Raw genomic sequence first — 18,740 nt, 5'->3', positions numbered from 1 at the left:
AATTGATATATCCCAATATTGATAGTACAATCAACCATCACCGAACCATATAATCAGCAGAGAGCAAACTATACATGACCATGTCCTTGCTTTCCCCTCTCAACGCAAGATAGCTTTTGAGCACAGCCTCTCTCTGGAACCCAGCCTTCCCCAGCACCCTCCGAGAGGCAGTGTTGTTCACCTCGGCTATGGCGTCGAGCCTCTCCAGAAACGGCCACTCTTCGAAGACGGCAGACGCCGCCTTCTTCACCGCTGCGGTGGCGATTCCGTGGCCCCAGTAGTCGTAGGCGATGGCGAAGCCGATCGAGGCTCGGTGGACGTCAGCCCCCGGAGCCGGCATAACGGAGACTAAGCCCACCGGCCAGCCGTCATCGTCGATGCAAATGGCGCGGCACCACGGGTGAGGCATGATGAGGTCCTTCATGTGAGTCAGGCACTCGTCCTTGGTAGTGCACGTAGGTCTTCGTGAGAAGCGCATGACGCGGTCGTCGGTCGCCCATGTCATGAAGTCGTCGACGTCGGAGAGCGTGAATGGCCGGAGGGTGATCTCGGGGACGGTCTTCTTCTCCTCTCTATCTTCTTCTTCTTTTGCTCCCACACCCCTGTGTTGATCCATTTGAGAAAGCTCTAGTACGTGCCAACAAGAGATGCAGCTTTCATTTATATGCATTCGAAGGATGTAATCTAGTTGAGATTTGAGACATGATTCTAATACCATAGGCGACCACAGGAGTGAAAGCACCATATCAATATCAATTCTCCGGTTTGGATGAAATAGACGGGCGAATTTATCATATGCATAAAAGGACAGGATTTAGGTGGCCGCCATGGTTGACTGCTAAGATACTTCAGCTGTAGGAACTTTGTTATCTGGTCACTGTTTTCTTCCGCTAGTCGTCACCGTACCAAAATGAAGTTATCATGCAAAAGCCAAAAGCTTTTTGCTGAGAAGTAGTGTTTGGGTCAAAGGAATAACCGATAAAAGCTCGAAATAATAAAAAGATAATTATTATCTTTTAATTTGATTTGATTTGATTTTTTAGGATTAAATTAATTTTTTTTCAGAGTTGAACCGAATTAAATTAGTTCAACTAAATTCTAACTATTTAATTGATTTAATTAAATTTTAAATTATTTTTATCTCCATCACCTCCTTTTTCTCTCACTCCAACTCTAATAATGCATCTTTTTCCTCCTCCCCTCCCCATCAACATAAAAAATTATTATTTTTAAAATTAAATATTTTAAATAAATAATAATAATAAACATATTACATCTCATCTTAGTAATTCTAAAGAAGTTTAAATAGCTTTGATAAAAAAAAATTAAAAAATTATATTTGAGTTACAATCACATTACACTCCTCTAGTGTAACAGACTTGATCCAAAACTATCCTATTTCAAAAATTAATTATTCTAAATTCATATAAAAAATAAAAATAGTGACCAAATATATTATCATCTTACCTCAATAATTCTAAAAAAAATTTAAAAAGATTTGATGAAAATTCAAGGAGTTACGCTTGATCATCAATTTAACCCAAAAATATTATATTAAAAATTATTCATCCTAAGTATATAAAAAATAATATTAAATATCTTAGAATCATGCGCTAGTAGTTCTAAAAAAAATTAGATTGATTTAATAAAAATATTTTAGTTATACTCGAGTTACACTCACTCATATATTCAACAAAATTCAACTCGATTGAATCTTAATCAACCTAACTTGAACCATGATAATCATATCAGATCGAATCGACGAATGGGTTAATGACTTGAAATAGCTCGGTTCAAAAATATTATTAATTTTTTTATAAAAATAATTTCTCTTAGTAAAAATCAATTATGAGAGCATCATATGGTATAAACCCAATACTAAAGATTTTTTCTTATAAATTATTCAAAAAATAATGTGAATTCACAAACAAGTGCCTAAAGATAATTTAAAAGATACTAGATTTAGTGCCATAATTCTTGGTTAGTGGGAATTCTGGTGCTTTAACACCTAAGTGGCTGTGCTGTTTGTTTGGGTAAAAAACAAAGGTAAAACTAACAAATATCAAGATTTTATTTTTATTTTTATTGTAGATTAAATATGAATTATTAGGATCAGATACTATGTGGTATCCAAATATCAATCAAGCAACATAACATAAAGATGGCCTTCTAGAGGAGTAAAAATAATGCTTGAAGCATGCATGCAGCAATATACTGTAAGAGTTATCATCATCTAACGAGGCAAGTTTGGTTCAGTAAACAAGAATAAGATTGAGTGAGAACGGAATTGACACATGAAAGTGGCTGTAAAGGATATCATGAAGGATGATTCAACTCCATGAATGAGTAGCTGACAGCAGGCAAGTAAAACTTGTATTATACAGCTTAATATTATATCTTTTGATTTGATATATGCTTTTGATGATTGTAAATCATCACAAGATTGATCACAGTGACCTAAATGATTATTATTTGAGTCATAAAAATAATTATTTTATTTATCTATAGGAGTTCAAGATGATATATAGTTCGATTTTACTTGCTCGAGTAATTTGGAACTAATAACTCGAAGAAGAACAAGTATTATTTTTGCTCAAACACACCCAAGTGGAAGGAATTCGGCCATAGAAAACCTACAAAGGTACTGTTACATAAACTCCCAACAATCACTTTTATTTCTATCACTAACAATTACAATCAATCCATTAGATGATGAAATAATAAAATATATTTCAAACCAACAAATATATATATATATATATATATATATATATATATATATATATATATATATATATTTCGTTGCTCAATTCAAGGAACAATGTATTGTTGATTTGATGCTTAGATGGAGACCGTAAGGATCTCGAGTCGAGCTAAAGACTTCGAAAAGTAGCGTGACATTTCATACGAAAGCCCCATGCCGTCCTTCTCGTCTCCTCCGACACGTCTCGTCCATGCGCCACACTTGCCCCACGCGAGCTCCTCGTGCTGGCTGTGGAGGCGACATCGCATCCCCACACGTGTAACGTCACTCACTGCTTTCATCCGCGCTCTGGCCTTATCGGCCTTTTCGTCCCTTTCGCTCTCCCCTAACACGTAGCCATGCATGCACTCATCCCTCCCGCCACGTTCCCCCCATGCGCGTCGCTCTCTCTCCATCTACACCACCTCATCCCCCACACACCTTTCTTTCTCTATAAATCCGACTCTGTTCCCTCCTAGGGATCTCACCCGAGAGATTGTAACGATCTCTGTAGAAGTCGTTCAGCATGGTGGCCAAATCGGAAGCTTTTCTTCTTTGCCTTACCGTCCTCGTCTTGTCGGCCACTGTAGTTCTGGGTTACCGCGGTCTCGGTGTCGACAACCCGCAGGATCCCGAGCAGCGGCTGCAGCAGTGCAGGCAGCAGTGCCAGCAGCAGCAGCGCGGCCAGGAGCAGCGGATTCAGTGCCAGCACCGGTGCGAAGACCGGTACCAAGAAGAAATGCGGGAGCGTGGGCGGCCCGGACAGGGTGGCGACGATGACCCCGCTCGGCGGCGGTTCGATGATTGCAGGCAGCGGTGCGGGCACCAGCACCCACACGACGAACAGCAGCGCAGGCAGTGCGAGAGCCGGTGCGAGGCGCAGTACGAGGAAGAGCGAAGGGGGCGGCGGGAGGTCGCTGTTGGAGTACAAACCCACGAAGATCCTGGAAGGCGATACCGGCAATGCCGCCAGGAGTGCACGCAGAGAGCACAAGATAAGAGGCAGCTACAACAGTGCGAGCATCGGTGCGAGGAGGAGTACAAAGAGCAGCGCCACCGTGAAGGTAACCCTCGCCAGAAGAAGGAAGAGACGACGACTGGGGAGACGAATCCCTACTTCTTCGATCGAGATAGCTTCTATGAACAAGTGAGGACGGAGCATGGTCATGTCATGGTCCTCGAAAACTTCTTGGAGAAGTCGGAGTTCCTACTGGGGATCGCCAACTACCGCATCGCTATAGTTGGGTTGAATCCTCGTGCGTTCTTGGTGCCTCATCACTTGGATGCTGATGCAATCTACTATGTCGCGAGAGGTACATACCTCCATTGCTGCTGTGTTATAATTTGCTTATACGTGGATGAACCAAGCTAATATTTCAGTGTCACTTGTTGACTTCTTCAGGGTGTGGAGTCTTAACTTTGGTATGCGAAGAGAAGAAGGAAACGCATGAGCTCCGCCGGGGAGATATCCTGGAGGCGCCGGCAGGAGCAATTATTTACATGATCAACAAAGACAGCAATAAGGAGTTTCTCTTGATCAAGCTCCTTCATCCGGTTTCTACACCTGGCCGCTTCGAGGTAGATTATGTCACTTGATTGAATATTCTTTTCATCGGATGCAATATCTTCAACTCTTTGTTACTGTGCAGGTCTTCTATGGTGCTGGAGGACAAAATCCTAAGTCGTTCTTCCCGAGTTTCAGCGACGAAATCTTGGAAGCTGCCTTCAACGTACCTATTCCTCTGCCTGTTTATTGTGTCTTCTATGTCTCGTGTGATTACAGCAATGTGTCGTTTTGTAGACGCGACGAGATCGATTGAGCAGAATCTTTGGGCAACAGCGGAAAGGAGGCATTGTGGAGGCGTCCGAGGAGCAGGTCCGCGCACTGAGCCGCCACGCCTCCGAGGGTGGCCAATGGCCGTTTGGCGAATCTAAGGGTCCATTCAATCTCCTCGAGAAGCGACCGATCTATTCGAGCAGACGGGGACAGATGCACGAGGCCGACGGCGACGACTACCGGCCGCTTAAACAGTTGGACCTCCGAGTCTCCCATGCTAACCTTACCGAGGTATATATGTCCTTTGCTGATCCCGTCCCCCGTGCTTATCATGGTCATTCATTCTCTCCCTGGTGGGGGATGACGTTAGGGTCTTTGTTGCAGGGCTCCATGGTTGCACCATTCTACGACTCCAGGTCGACAAAGATCGCCGTAATACTGGAAGGAAGTGGCTACGTCGAGACTATATGCCCTCATTTGTCTGAGCGAGGCAGGAGCAGGGAGGAGGGCGGAGAAAGACACGAGGGCCGGGAAGGAGGTCAGCGCTATCAAAAGGTCCGCTCCCAGGTCTCGCGCGGCACCGTGGCCATCGTCCCTCCGGGCCACCCTTCAGTGACCGTCGCTTCGCGCGGCGGAAACCTCGAGGCCGTATGCTTCGAGATCCGCGCCGAGAGGAACGTGAGGAACTTCCTCGCAGGTACTTGGCTCGATATGACGAGGGCCATCGTCATCGCCATCGCCATCGCCACCATCACATCTAATCCGTCGGTACTCGTGTTCATGAACGCTTATCGGTGTTTTTGCCTGCGCAGGGAGGAACAATGTGTTGAAGCAGCTGGATAGGGAGGCCAAGGAGCTGTCGTTCGACATGCCGGCCAGGGAGGTTGATGAGGTGCTCAACGCGCAGGGCGAGCAGATCATCGTCGCCGGCCCGGAGGAGCGGGAGCGCCGTGAACGTCCGCTGCTGCCCATGCTCGAGATCGCCGAGGCTTTCATGTGAGGAGGGGAGAAGCGTCTTTGATGTACGTAGGCAGTAGAGGGCTCTAAAATAAGTGTCGTGAGCGCGTAGGAAGTGTTTATGAGAAGAGAGGGCACTGCGTGTATGAAATGTAAATGCATGCAACAAATAAAATGTTATCCACGAGTACAACCAACGAAACGTTTCTCGCCCTTATAACTACTGCTTGTGCTTGCTATTAAATGAATTAATTTTATGGTACATATTATTTGATTTTATAAAAATTAAATATTTTTTAAAATTAGAATAATTGTTCACGTGCGTCGCCACTGTAATATCGCACGTGCTGAAATCGTTGGTAATTAATTGTATTTAGATCGGCCGGGCCGGATTGGGGTTAGGTCCATTTACCGCTCTACCACAAAGCGATGTACTCGAGAAATCGTAGTAGGAAGGTCTAATTCTAACCCGAAGGTCCTGGAAACGGAGGGTTTTGTTTGGCGAGAAGATGGAGCTCGCGCTCGTCGCCGGCGACAACAAGCGCCGCATCATCCAACAGCTTGGTTTCCATTCAGATAACACCGTTGAATCGTTTGTGCTTTCTGTTGTTTCTTTTGTTTGAAGCAAAACCTTGCATTTATAAGTTTCTTAGCGTCTCTTATTTCTTATGTTTTCAGTGAAAAAGGGATTTTTTTTCGTAGGTGTTGTATGTGATTTCACGGACATGTTTTTTTGAATAATTTCCGTTCATATTTTCTTCCCTTTCCCTTCGGAATTCCCAGAATCTGGATCTTTTTTCTTCCTTTTTTTGTGGTGTTTTTGGGACATCCCTGGGACTAGTAGAATGAAAGAAAAGAGTGTAATTCCAATGAAAAGAGCGTTTCTTTATTGTTGATTGTTACATAGTGATAAATGCGAGAAGCTGGGTGTCTCCGGTAAGTTCTGATAATACTGGTAAATTGGAATTAACATGCAGAAATTTGGATCAAGTTTTAATATGAATCCAAGCAACAAGAAGAAGTTGTAATTCACCAGTTTACTGGGTATAGTTCTAATTTTAGATTGCAAAGATGATGGAAGAGAAAGGTGGGTGGGTCGGTAACTTGCGATGATTATCTCGACGGATGTGAAATGGGCATGACAAGTCGTCACCATAGTTACCATGCTTTTCAACATTACATGGGAGTAGGGTACCGAGAAAGAGCATGACTGTCAGAGCACAGGGATCAAGTTTTTCTTTTTGTAAATTTAAAGGTGGTTGAGAGGCAATGCTAATTGTTTTACATAATTAATTAATCAAGAAAAAGAAGGCAGGAACAGAAATAAGTTGACAATACTGTCCATCAAAATCTTTGTGTTGGGTCAAGCATCATGATTCAATAGTCAAAAAATTTTCTTACGATTGTGTACATGGAATATCACTCTTTGATTTCGACACAATTGAATTTGGAAAACACCAAAACTGACATGTAAAGACTCCTTTTCGAAAGAAAGAGGAAATATCCTGTGATCATCTGGCTAATGTTAAGGCATGTTATTGTCTTCTTTCTTGCTTCTGCTTTAAGAGAGAATTTGCATTACTATATACCTTTCAAGATTATTTGACTGCTTCTGTTCACAGTTATCAAAATAGAGGACTTCCTTGGCCAGAGCATGAATGTCAGATTTTAGGGATCTAGTTTTTATATATTTTTAATGTGGTTGAAAGAAAATTCTAGTTGTTTTATAGATATTTTAGCTATGGTTGGTTTGAAAATGTCAAATTTTATTAAAAGAAGAGAAGCAGAGCAGTAAGACCATGAGAATCATGTTTACTATCCTTTAATTTGGCCAAGAATTATGAACATGACTTAATTGACATAAAATTGATCTCTATCAATCTTGTATGTGGACTATAATCTTTGCTTTGGATGGTACTGAAATTATTTACAAATGGATCTAACACATCAAATTATTGGATGGTAAGGAAAGTTTTCCCTTTGAAAGGAGGAGACCGGAGATCCCAATTACATGTAACGATTAGCAGCTACCTGGCTACAATGAGGAACCATACTTTTCTCATCTTTTTTTTATTTTTTATTTAAGAGTCATTTGCATTGTTATCTCCTTGGTATTAGATATTTGGCCCTTTTTTCTTCTCTCTTCACCCTTTCTTCTTTTTTGCTTGTCTTTTGGGGGGTTACTCTATCACTGCAATTGAACTGAACCGGTAATTTAACATTTTGCCTTAGTTATTTTCTTTTAATTTAATTTAATTTTTATTTTGATCATCTCTTTATTTTACAATGTATGATTTCCACTTTCTAATGCCTTCTGCCAAATAGGTTGTGCTACAAATAGATCTCCATGTTTAAGATGGCATTTGCATTATCAAAATGATCGGAGCTATTGTGGAAAATTAGCTGACATAATTAGGTAGCTTTTCGTAGACTCATAAGATGAATATCCTGGTCAACAATTTTCTCCGAAGACCTAAAGTAAGCGAAAGACAAAATAGCAGGATAGGTTTAAATCAAGAAGAACCACTTGCACTATAATCAATGGGCCATATACAACCAAAAATCATGTTGTTTGGAGATCATGTACGTTAAATATTCATACTTGCCATTATTGTTCAATGCTATGTTTCTTCGAATTTGACCATTGTTACATGAAGGCCATGTACAACATCCATCAAAATTGATACTTTTTATATGCAAATTGAGAAGTAATTTCTAGTTGTTCAACACATGTTTTATGATCTCATTTCACAAAGTTTCCATTTCTCTCTTGGAGACAGCCTTGATTCTTCTTACAGGTGTTAGTCACACAAGATCAATCTTATTTGAAGTTAATAAATTATCTCAAAGTTGTTTATGTGGCATATTGACTTGCAATTTCTGACAGTGTTGTTTGTTAGAATCATGATTATTCTGTAGGACTTCACTGGAATCTTGAATATTCAAAGAACTTCAATAACGTGGACAAGTCAATTATGCAATCCTATTCCTGCAAGTACAAAGGCTACTTTTGTGACTTTAACTGTGGTCATCCAACAAATTTACTATAGTGCCAAAACTTATCCCCAATACATGAATAATTACGTTCCTCTAAATTTTAGAAAAAGGAATATGACCAATTTCTGAATGTTAGACTGTATAGAAATCTAAGTCATAAACTTTGAGATCAGCATTGATGTTTGAGATGGGATCAGGATTATGCATCTAGCATTGAACTTGCATCATGTAGAGCAGACCAGCTATGTTTGTTCATTTCTTTTTCTCCCAGAGGGCAACCCTGCATCTAATGCATCTAACATCACTGATTGACATCTATGTAAAGTCTAGCTTGTCCATTTCTTTTTGTGCTCTTTGTAAGCATGTTCATGGACTCATATTTACAAGGTATAATTGGCATATCCCATATTGGCACGAGCATATGTTCCGTCCTTTCTTTTCTATTGGCAGAAATTTTAACCTAGTGTTGCATGTCTAGTTAGTTTGTTTTGTTTTTTGGTTTAAAGTTCCAGAAATGCAAGATGTTACTGTTCTGCACTTCTCTGGCAATGTGGAGCAAGTTAATTTTGTAATTTTACTGCTCTCAGAAGGTGCTGTCTAAATTACATGTTTTTCATACAGCTACTTGTGAACTGCTAATAGTTTTTTTTCTTGCTGAAGTGAATCAAGCCTGTTATTCTCCAATCTGTGGAAAAAGTCTTTGTACCCCATATTTAGTGTTCTCTTTGATTGCTTGCTGCTGTAGCCACATGGAATCAGATTCTGTGAAAATTGCTGTTGAAGGAGTTTGAATTGTGTAAGAAGGAAAACTATGATTTGTTTATCATGGACACAAGCAAGCAACACAAACAGGAAACTTTTCTTTTTAAAGAAATGCATCAAGTGTCAGAAGCAACAGTAGATAATTGTTCCTTTCAATCATAATATTCAACTTACAGTTGTTCTGTGAACAGAAATTGGCCAATTGTCCTTGCTCTTTTTCTCTGAAATCGATCTTAATATTTGTCATGGACTGCAGCTGTTGATGTAGCACAAGCTTTCTTGCAAACCTAGCAGTTGGAGCTTTGGTGAAGCAGAAGGAGCTGATGCATTTAGTGTGCAAGGTCTCTTAGTTTGACTTATGTTTGAAATTCAATTTGAAAGATCAACAATTTGATCCCAAATATTTCAGGACTTCTATCATTTGACATATGTTGAACTATTATTTTTTTTAGCATTATCTGCGGCATCCTCATTATTTCTAATCATGGTGACTGGTCGGCGGCGCATAATGCTAAAGAAAAATAACATGAGTGGTCCGGGTTATAGATATAATGAGGATGTGGCACATAATGCTCATAATGCTAAGTATCATGATATACTTAGAAATAATGAGGGTGTGGCACATAATGCTAAATTAGCACTATGTGACCCAACCTCGTTTTCTTTAGCATTGTGTGCTGCAACCTCATCATGGTAACTGATATTTTTTTAGCATTATGAACTTTAACTGTTTGTAGTAATGCATGACTGGTGTGGGTTCGTGAATAAAATGTATGAAGTTGCACCTACCCATCAACAACCTGAGCTTTTGCTGAAGCTCTAGATGGAGCTTTATCATGTCACTTATGTATAAGCAGTTCCAGAGCATTCTCAAAATGGGTCCTTTAGGCATTGTACTGAATAATTTACCTCTAACTAGTGTTTCTTTACCATTTTTTGACAATAACAACCATTTATTTTATTCCATCGTATCTGGTTGGTTTAATTTATGGTCACATAGATAAATACTGTAGATTCTACACGCCAGAACTATGTTTCCTCTATGCCTCAAATACTTTAGCTGCATGACTGGCTGTGCTCTAACTTCCTTTACATTTTGCTCTTCTTCATGGCTCAGAATCTTTTTGCTTTCTGCATAATCTGATTCTTTTTTCTAATCCTTTTTCAGCCATCTGTTGATGAACTTGGTATACTGTCATGTGGAGGTCTTGTCTTCCTACCTGGTTTAATGCCCAAGTGATCCCTAAAGGCCATGAAAAGGAATGTCAACCAACAATCAAGCTTTATACAACGACTATGATGATGAATTCCATGACAAATGCAGGTAATGTGTCCCTTAATTCCCAGCAGTTCTGGAAAGATTTGATTCTATGGAGATGCTATATATTTCGCTGCTCTTTTGTGTGACGCAGAGCCTGAATCTGATGAATGAATGAAGCCTGTGCATTATGGATTGCGAAAATGCTTAGAAAAGGGATTTGTAGCAAGATGATGCAGCTCAGGATGCCAAAGAAAGGTGAATTGAGCACATTGTCCTGGAATACGTGAATGCACAGCTCATGAGCAAAGGTCCTGCCTCAGCCAATAGAAGGTAATCCCAAGTATTGACATGTTAGTTGTCGTTCCTGCTGGTATTAATCCACGGTTTCTCTTAGACAATCTTTGATTAATTTTTGATGTCTTTGCCTTGTTGTGCCTCCTTGCAATTAGTATGATTATTATGGAGGTTCAATCTACCAGCCCGAGTGTACAAATAAAAAATATTAGATATTTGGGTTAGATTTAAGATGGCTTCAGATACATGAATGGACAAGGGAAACTTGCAACCATTCAGGAGTGGCAATAGATTTCTTTTTTCGTACTACCATGTAGAGCTCCCAGTTTTTTGTCTTGCCAATAAAGTTTGTATGTTTATGATACCACACAACTTATGCAAGAAATTTAATGTGTGACAATACCAAACAAATATTATATTGATGTATTAGGCAAATATATAATTCATACTGCTTGGTGTCAACTAAAAACTATCAAAAAGTAGTCACCAATTGATACCAAAACATATGCCCATCCTTCCTAGAGCTGATAAATACTTGACACAATCTGTACTTGAATACTATAGACAATATCGTTTGTTCCTCTAAGACTGTTCTGATTTAGATTCATGTTTGAAGAATATCCATCATCCGTCCTATCATACAGAAACAGACCAAAGGCACTTCTTAAAGCCAAACTATAAGAAACCAGCAGAAGCGGATGCAAATTAACATTTTTTCACAAAATTCTCAAAGAAAAACCAAACAAATTAAATATACTTTACTTGACTCCGAACAGCCTAACAAAATGTGTGTCGAAACTACAAGTGCAAATAAAAAAAGAGTTTGTCCGACGGTAACCACGATGAAGATAATATGCAGATATCGGCATTAGACCACTTTTACATGGATAGGTCTATATTGTCAGGACTTCAGGTTCTGCAAACGTTTTATGGTACAGATTCTCTTGGAATGGCATGTTCCTTCTGAAGAGCAAGAGATATGCCTCTTATCGTGTTCGGAGTAGTCCTGCAACAGCCTCCAATCAGGCAGGCTCCAGCTTCATGCCATACTTGAACATAAGAAACAAAATCTTCATCGGTGACACCAGTGGATTCCTGCAAGGAAATTAAGAATCACAATTTGAAGATTTGGTCTTGGTTAATATGTTCTCTCTAACAAAACCACTGGTTATATAGGCTGGTTCCTATGCAATACTTGCATGCTGTTACAGCTGATAACCAATATAAACCGGTCAGGCTTTTGTTACAAGATACTCTTCAAAAGATGAGATCTTGAAGACAAATTTCCTGACTGCCACTTTATGAATTTAGTGCATGAAACCTTAGGTTTTCGGCTAGATCTTTATGCTCTGGTAATATTTGTAATACATTTAGATAAACTAAAACCCTGATTTTGATAATTTGAACTGATGTCTGGGAAGAGAAGATAAATATCCAGAGTATGAGGAATTAATACCACCAAAAGGCAGGAGATGGCTTGCGTACCTAATTACAGAATTCATCTGATGGCAGTGATAGAAAAGTTACAGACAGTTCAAGATAAAAGGGAATTTTGAGCAGTTCAATGCTTCTTTGGTATATATAAATTATGACCTTCCTCTAAGAATTTTGGATGTGCTAATATTACATGTTTGGATAATCAAGATTCACCTTACCACCATAAACTAGAAAAAGTGTCCTAGTCCAAGTTATGCATAGACATCTAACTTAATAATGGAAAGAAAGATGTCAAATATTGTTTGTCGAAAGAAGTGCCATATGAAACATCAGTTATCTGACAATGACTTTGCAACTGTCAACTTACCACCCATTCCTTTTTATCAGCATCATATCTCTCTCCACTATTTGGATATATCAAAATTGGTTTCTTTGTCACCTGTAAATTCAGCAATCACACTATCACAAAGTTGAAGTGAACATTATGCATTGTGCATATTTTCCGTTCAAAAGACATCATGACCACAAGAAAACAACCAACAAAGAATAGGTTTAAAGCAACTTTGCTAATACCAAGAAGACTGTATCTGATTGACAAAATATAATAGAAATTTCTCACTATTCTTGTGCTTATATGATAAATGTCAGTCACACTGCTATGAAGCTTTCTTTCAACTCTAGAACCTTCAGAGAATCAGAGTTGATGCTGACAAATCATTTTTAAGACATGCAGGGATCTTGAATTCCCAGATGGAATTTAGTTTGCAAAAATGAGATCATCTGTGAATGAGAATTAAATGTAATCAATTTGTACATAAAAGAACAACTCAGACATCACCACTGCAGGAAAGTGAAATCATTTAACATAACAATAACAGAGTTATTTCCTCAAGATGCTAAATACAGTTTAAAACAAGTAAAGCTCAATCAACATTTACATTTGCAACAACTCATGTACATTTAGATTTCCACAGTAGTCTTTAAGTAATTGAAATTGTAAGCTTCACAAGTATGATGCCTTAGTTCCCTAACAATCTACACAAGAAGAATTAATAGTTGACACTTAATCGAGTCCTAACTCAAAACAGAGCCCTTTCGTGTGTGTGTGATTTGAGGGGGAGGGGATGGCTGTGGAGGCGGCGCTTGAAAGAATAATTCAGCATATATACCTCACTGAAGCTTTATTTTGCTGATATTTCTTGATAAGAGTACCCAAAACTTGTTTACGTCCAATCAGTCTTGACCCAGTCAGATCTGAATCTTAATTCCTGCTGCATTTTGCCTAAGCTATGTTCTGATGCAAGAAAAGCTACAGGTTGTCTTTCACTGACTCCAAGTTGAATGAAAACTTCAATTGTATTTTTTCATAACATTTTGATATAATTATATCTTTTATTTTTAGTGATTGTTATAGGAAAGTTTCCTATTTTGAATTATTCTAATGCCTAAGAGTTCTGGTTCACACATATTTAGGAATAAGAAAGTTATTCTGGTTGTGTTCATATGACATCAAATTTCTAAAAACACAAGTCTTGCCTTTTCTTTTTTGTCTCATCATAGAAATAAAAGTTGATATCCAGTTAAATTCACAGTCAGACAAGCTTTCTTTGCAGCAATAGTTAATGTTAGCAGAGAATGTTGCTATGAAATGATGGAATGTTAACTCAGGTATTCATATTACATGGCTAACTTATCCTCAAAACTTCTATATACTTCTATGGGACTAAGGAGATTTGGTTGAATGTTCTCATCTGTCAGTATGTACAAGGACCATATTCTGAGCATTGTAAATTCAGCACCAGGTTGAACCTTCCTTCAGCTTACACTTGTCTGACAAGATTATGATCCCCATAATTTGTTTGCATAATAAAGAGAAAGTAGACTTTGCCCACATTGAACGGCATAAATGACCGTTCAGGAAACAAGAGGATTAATCCAAGTAAATAGCAATACCTTTTTTATGGAGAGGATTAATCCATGGATGAATCTCGGAGGAGTGCAGTTTATTCCAACAGCCACTACCTTCTTACATGAATCAGCAATCGAGACACATTCAGTCAATGAATCTCCACTAACCACATTAACACCATCCTTTGAATTAAAAGAAAACCAAGCAGGAATGCTTATATTATCTTCCTCAAGAAGTTCAGCATATGCCTGTTAAAACACAGATAAAAAGGAATCAGAAACATTAATCACACCAATTAAAGCACAAAACTAGCTAGGGGTTGTGAACGTCCAAGAACTTGGGGATAACACTTTCAAAAATTCAAGATTAAAAAATAGATTTAACTTCAATACTGATTCTATATTTAGTTAGGATGGATTGGGGAAGATCAAATCTACCATGGAGCAAGTAGATGGATCACACGTCAATCAACACCTGATCTGGGTATATCTTTAAATGCTTTCTCATCTTAGGGGATTTGGACTTAGACATTTAGAGAGGTGCATGAAAACTAAAAGAAGCAGCAAAACTTTTACAATATAAGGTACATAGGAGGAAGAAGGGTATTGTCACCAAGGAAATAATTTTCTTTTAGAACAATTTCTACAAAGGAGTATCAATTAAAGGTCATAACAAAAATTTAAAACTCAATCTGATGATGGTTTTGACATCCAGTCAGACCATTATCATACAAATATACATCACAATATACCACCCTGCACCATCTATAATCATCAAAAGAAAAAATAAAAATTAATTACTAACCGATACCAACCTATATGGTCCAGTACCTGCCTAACCAGTAAATGTAAGTTGAAACCATAGGTTATACTACAGTAGTTAAATACACTCAATGCAACACAAACTGTGGTTGCATCTCTAAGGGTCCATAGAGAAATGTATAAACATGAAGAACAAAGGAATTACAGTGCAAAAACCAGAACTTTCATGGGTAAGATGCAAAGAAACTATTTTATGAACTTGAGAATGAAGACTTAACTCCATTAGACAAGCTCATCAACTATAACTACCTGAGCTTCCAATTTATTTGGAATTGTTTCAAAAGCTATCAAATCAGCACCTCCTTCAGCAAGGACCTCAAGTCTTCTTCTATGAAAATCCTTCAAATTTTCTATGGTCATATCTTTGCCATAGTGCCCACTAGCAATATCAATCACTCATCAGTGGAATAACAAACAGAAAATAAGCAAGTTATAATATAGCAGTACTCAGTTGATCAACCTATACTCAGAACCATCTGCTAAATAAGCTCCATAGCTTCCTACGGAGGCCGCCACCAAAACAGTGTGCTTTTTAATGTCACTATGGCCACCATATCCTCTTAAGCAATCGTTATAAAATATATCACGAGCTTCACGTGCAATTTCAACACTTCTCCGCAATAAGTCTTCACTTTCTACTTGAGAGAAGCCCCTTGACTTGAAACCCTGAATGGTAGCCTGCTTCAAAAAATGCCAGTGTGATATAAAAAATCATCAGAAAATATATCATAAAAAATAAAAGAAAAAAATAAGTTACCTGATAGGATGATGTGATTATAACATGTGCACCAGCTTCAAGATAGTCCAGATGAACCTGTTCAGTAAGATAAAACAGTAAAAAGCACTTCAGTAAACACTGGTTTCTTCAGGAAGAAAATGAAGTATTATGTGGAGAGGTGTAATTAGTAATGAAACTTATTTGTTCATATCATCAACAGAAACTGATAGGTCAGGTGATATTAATAGTCTATATTACTTACACTCCAAGTTACATTGTATTTTTTGCCAAACAATCACCGGATAGTGAAAAATGCGGATCTATAAAAATTTTACATAATCTTCCCTTACACTGAAAGTGAGAAGTCAACAGAAGCCCATCAACTTGCATAATATGCATCTTTATAGATATAAGTAAACTATAGTAAGATTGACAATCGAAAGATCTATCAACATCACCAAGGGTTGCATATGTTAACAAAAACACTAGTCAATTTCCTTAACAGGAAACCTGAAAATTTTCTTCTTCCTCTTCTAGTTCGGTGATATGAGCTTGACTAGTAGTGAACATGAACTATTGAAGCTATCAACAGAGCACAAATGCTTGGCCATGCAGATTCATGCCAAGCGACAGTCAGATGATTTATCAATATCAATATGTTGGCCTGCCAAGAAGCATGTTGGCCCTGCCAACAGGGTACTGACATAGGGCTCCAGGCACACCAAAGGTGTATCTGCCCATGCTATGTCCTATGCCAGGATTCCGCTGAACCATTCATGCTGGCACATTACTAGAATAACACGTGCAGCTGAAAAAAAAAATTCCTCGAATATCATCATGTCTGACATGTTTCATGACATACACAAAAATCAGAACTTACAAGATATGTATAGAGCATATGCTGTAAGAACACTAAGATGACTAACTAGACTGCAATACATCAAATGAATGATTAAAAATTAAGTGATAACATAAGTAATTATAGAAAGGACATATCCAGTTTGGCTCAATCAGATGGGTGATGATGATGCATTCCTGCAATTCATATTATTTGCCATATTGGCATTGCCAAGAAAGAACTGTTCCACGTTTGAATGGAAAAAGAAAACCTAATTATTAGACAAGGTTGCTAAATAGAAAAAATGTCATCTATCCTAGCCATTTACCAAACAAAACCTCTATGTTAAGCCCCGTATGACCAGCAGTCCCAAACTGATGGACCTTGATCAGAATTGATAAATTTTACATTCTGTAGTTTCTATAATCCAGTTTTACACTTTGATTATGGCCAACAAGCCAGACATTTCTCACATACAAAACTCCTTTTTTAAACAAAAAAATCACTCACTAAACAACAAACAAGAGTCTCAAGACTGAACATAGACAAGGCCAAGTGACAGACTCAAATCAGAACATAAACAATGTTTATTAAGACGAACTAATTCCAAATTATAAATTCAAATACTTATTAAATTCAGACTATACATCATATTCAGGTATTGCAATATTTTATATTTGATGTGTGCTTGGATTTTGATCATTAACTTGTTTTGGACCTCATCAGATCCAAATGAATAGTTGAATATCAGTATACCATGTTGTTCTTCTCCTCTTAGGACCAAATAAAACAAGCACCGAGCCTTCATTACTGGCATAAGCCTGCTTATTAGTTTCCGTTGCCTCGACTCATAACAAATTTCTACTTGTCTTGAAGAAGTACCAGTTCATCCATTGGGAATCCTCTAATTCCATCAGGATGCTCAATCCCCAGCACCCAACTATTAATTTGTCATATGCATGGAACAGCTCTCCCTCTTCACATAATAAGCTTATCATAATATGATCAACATCAACTTTCTTTGTTTATTAATTATCCAACTCAAGCCGCAGGAACCAAATTGAAAGAAGAGTCTTTTTTTCCTCCTAATTTATTCTTTTGATAAGCAAGGTTTTCTTTCTTTAAATTCACCTTCGGCTATTGCAAAACTTCGAAAGTAGAGCCATAGGTTCACATCCTTTCAGTAAATTTGGTCGATAGTCTAATTTCTCATTTAAGGGGAAAAAAACCCTATTTATTACGCCACTTTCTTTTCCTTGTGACATCTGCACCAAACAAAGCTAGGATCGTATCTAACTTAATCTAGATGAGAAGCCCATAAACCATGGTTACATTCACCAGGGTAAAAAAATTTATTTTTTTCGTTCGATAATTACAAATCCACAATACACCGCAAGGTTAGAAGTCGACATTTTTCGGAAGCAGAGGACAAAAAAGGAAGTCCATTGGTCAGCTAACCTTGCGGATGAGGTGGGGAGAGCTAATGAGGCATTTGGCGCTCCAGAGAGGGTCGTTGAGATCGGCGCCGTTGGCCTCGAGCTCCGTTGCGAGCCCGCCGTCGATGACCGCGCAGCCCCCGACCTGGTGCAGAAACTCCCTCATCACCGCCTGCGGATCGCCGCTCCCAAACCCCATCTCATTTCACAAACGCACGCAAAGAGAGAGAGAGAGAGAGAGAGAGAGAGAGAGGTGGCGGATGGAGGAGAGCAGCGGAACGCCGCCTCGGACGTGTACGTCTCTTACATTCTAGAAAGCCATGCGTTTCTCTACATGTTTTGACGTACCCAACCACATACCTGCCTTGTAACATTGCGCATTGACGAAACCTGACGGTCCCATTTTCGGGGGCGTGGCGAAACAGGAAACAGAAAGATGAACGGGTGACGGATAGATGAGTATGAGAAGTACGAGGTTTTATTCTGCGGGCGTCACTGCGGATGGGTGTCCGCTGTTACCCGGTAATTAAACCTGCATCGTTGTTGGGAACTTTCCGGGACCCTTGCGGGACCCACGAACTAAGTGATTGCTGCGGCTAATCAAGATGCAGGTATGATCGGGTTGCGACATAAACGGGTATTACAATGACTTTCTTTGGAGGTAAATGACGTTGTCCTGTAAGGGAGAGATGACGTGTTCAAAACATTTTTTATGATCAATATAAAACTTGCATTGTGAAAACATGCAAGTTTCAGAACAACCTTTTAAATCAAGGAAAATGATTTGAAC

General features: G+C 38.8%; 3 protein-coding genes and 1 long non-coding RNA gene across 4 annotated transcripts; 2 read left to right on the top strand and 2 right to left on the bottom strand.

Moving 5' to 3' along the window:
- Positions 1-37: 37 nt before the first annotated feature.
- LOC135677549 (uncharacterized) lies at positions 38-616 on the bottom strand. Its single transcript, XM_065189912.1, has one exon. The coding sequence runs from the start codon at positions 614-616 to the stop codon at positions 38-40; it is 579 nt and encodes a 192-aa protein (XP_065045984.1).
- A 2,619-nt stretch (positions 617-3,235) lies between these two features.
- On the top strand, positions 3,236-5,700 carry LOC135677053 (vicilin Cor a 11.0101-like). Its single transcript, XM_065188918.1, has 6 exons — positions 3,236-4,056; positions 4,146-4,321; positions 4,393-4,473; positions 4,545-4,811; positions 4,905-5,217; positions 5,333-5,700. The coding sequence occupies exons 1-6, from the start codon at positions 3,270-3,272 to the stop codon at positions 5,518-5,520; spliced, it is 1,812 nt and encodes a 603-aa protein (XP_065044990.1). The 5' UTR covers positions 3,236-3,269; the 3' UTR covers positions 5,521-5,700.
- A 183-nt stretch (positions 5,701-5,883) lies between these two features.
- LOC135677052 (uncharacterized) lies at positions 5,884-11,155 on the top strand. Its single transcript, XR_010514527.1, has 3 exons — positions 5,884-9,577; positions 10,405-10,560; positions 10,649-11,155. It is a non-coding gene; the product is annotated as an uncharacterized LOC135677052 (long non-coding RNA).
- A 314-nt stretch (positions 11,156-11,469) lies between these two features.
- Positions 11,470-18,227, bottom strand: LOC103989439 (homocysteine S-methyltransferase 2). Its single transcript, XM_009408280.3, has 7 exons — positions 17,973-18,227; positions 15,716-15,772; positions 15,419-15,636; positions 15,208-15,337; positions 14,182-14,385; positions 12,596-12,667; positions 11,470-11,886 (listed from the first exon to the last, which is right to left on the bottom strand). The coding sequence occupies exons 1-7, from the start codon at positions 18,147-18,149 to the stop codon at positions 11,719-11,721; spliced, it is 1,026 nt and encodes a 341-aa protein (XP_009406555.2). The 5' UTR covers positions 18,150-18,227; the 3' UTR covers positions 11,470-11,718.
- Positions 18,228-18,740: the final 513 nt, after the last annotated feature.

This window comes from Musa acuminata, chromosome BXJ1-6, assembly GCF_036884655.1.
Source record: "Musa acuminata AAA Group cultivar baxijiao chromosome BXJ1-6, Cavendish_Baxijiao_AAA, whole genome shotgun sequence".
NCBI lineage: Eukaryota > Viridiplantae > Streptophyta > Magnoliopsida > Zingiberales > Musaceae > Musa > Musa acuminata.
This window is presented reverse-complemented; position numbering and strand designations above follow the sequence as displayed.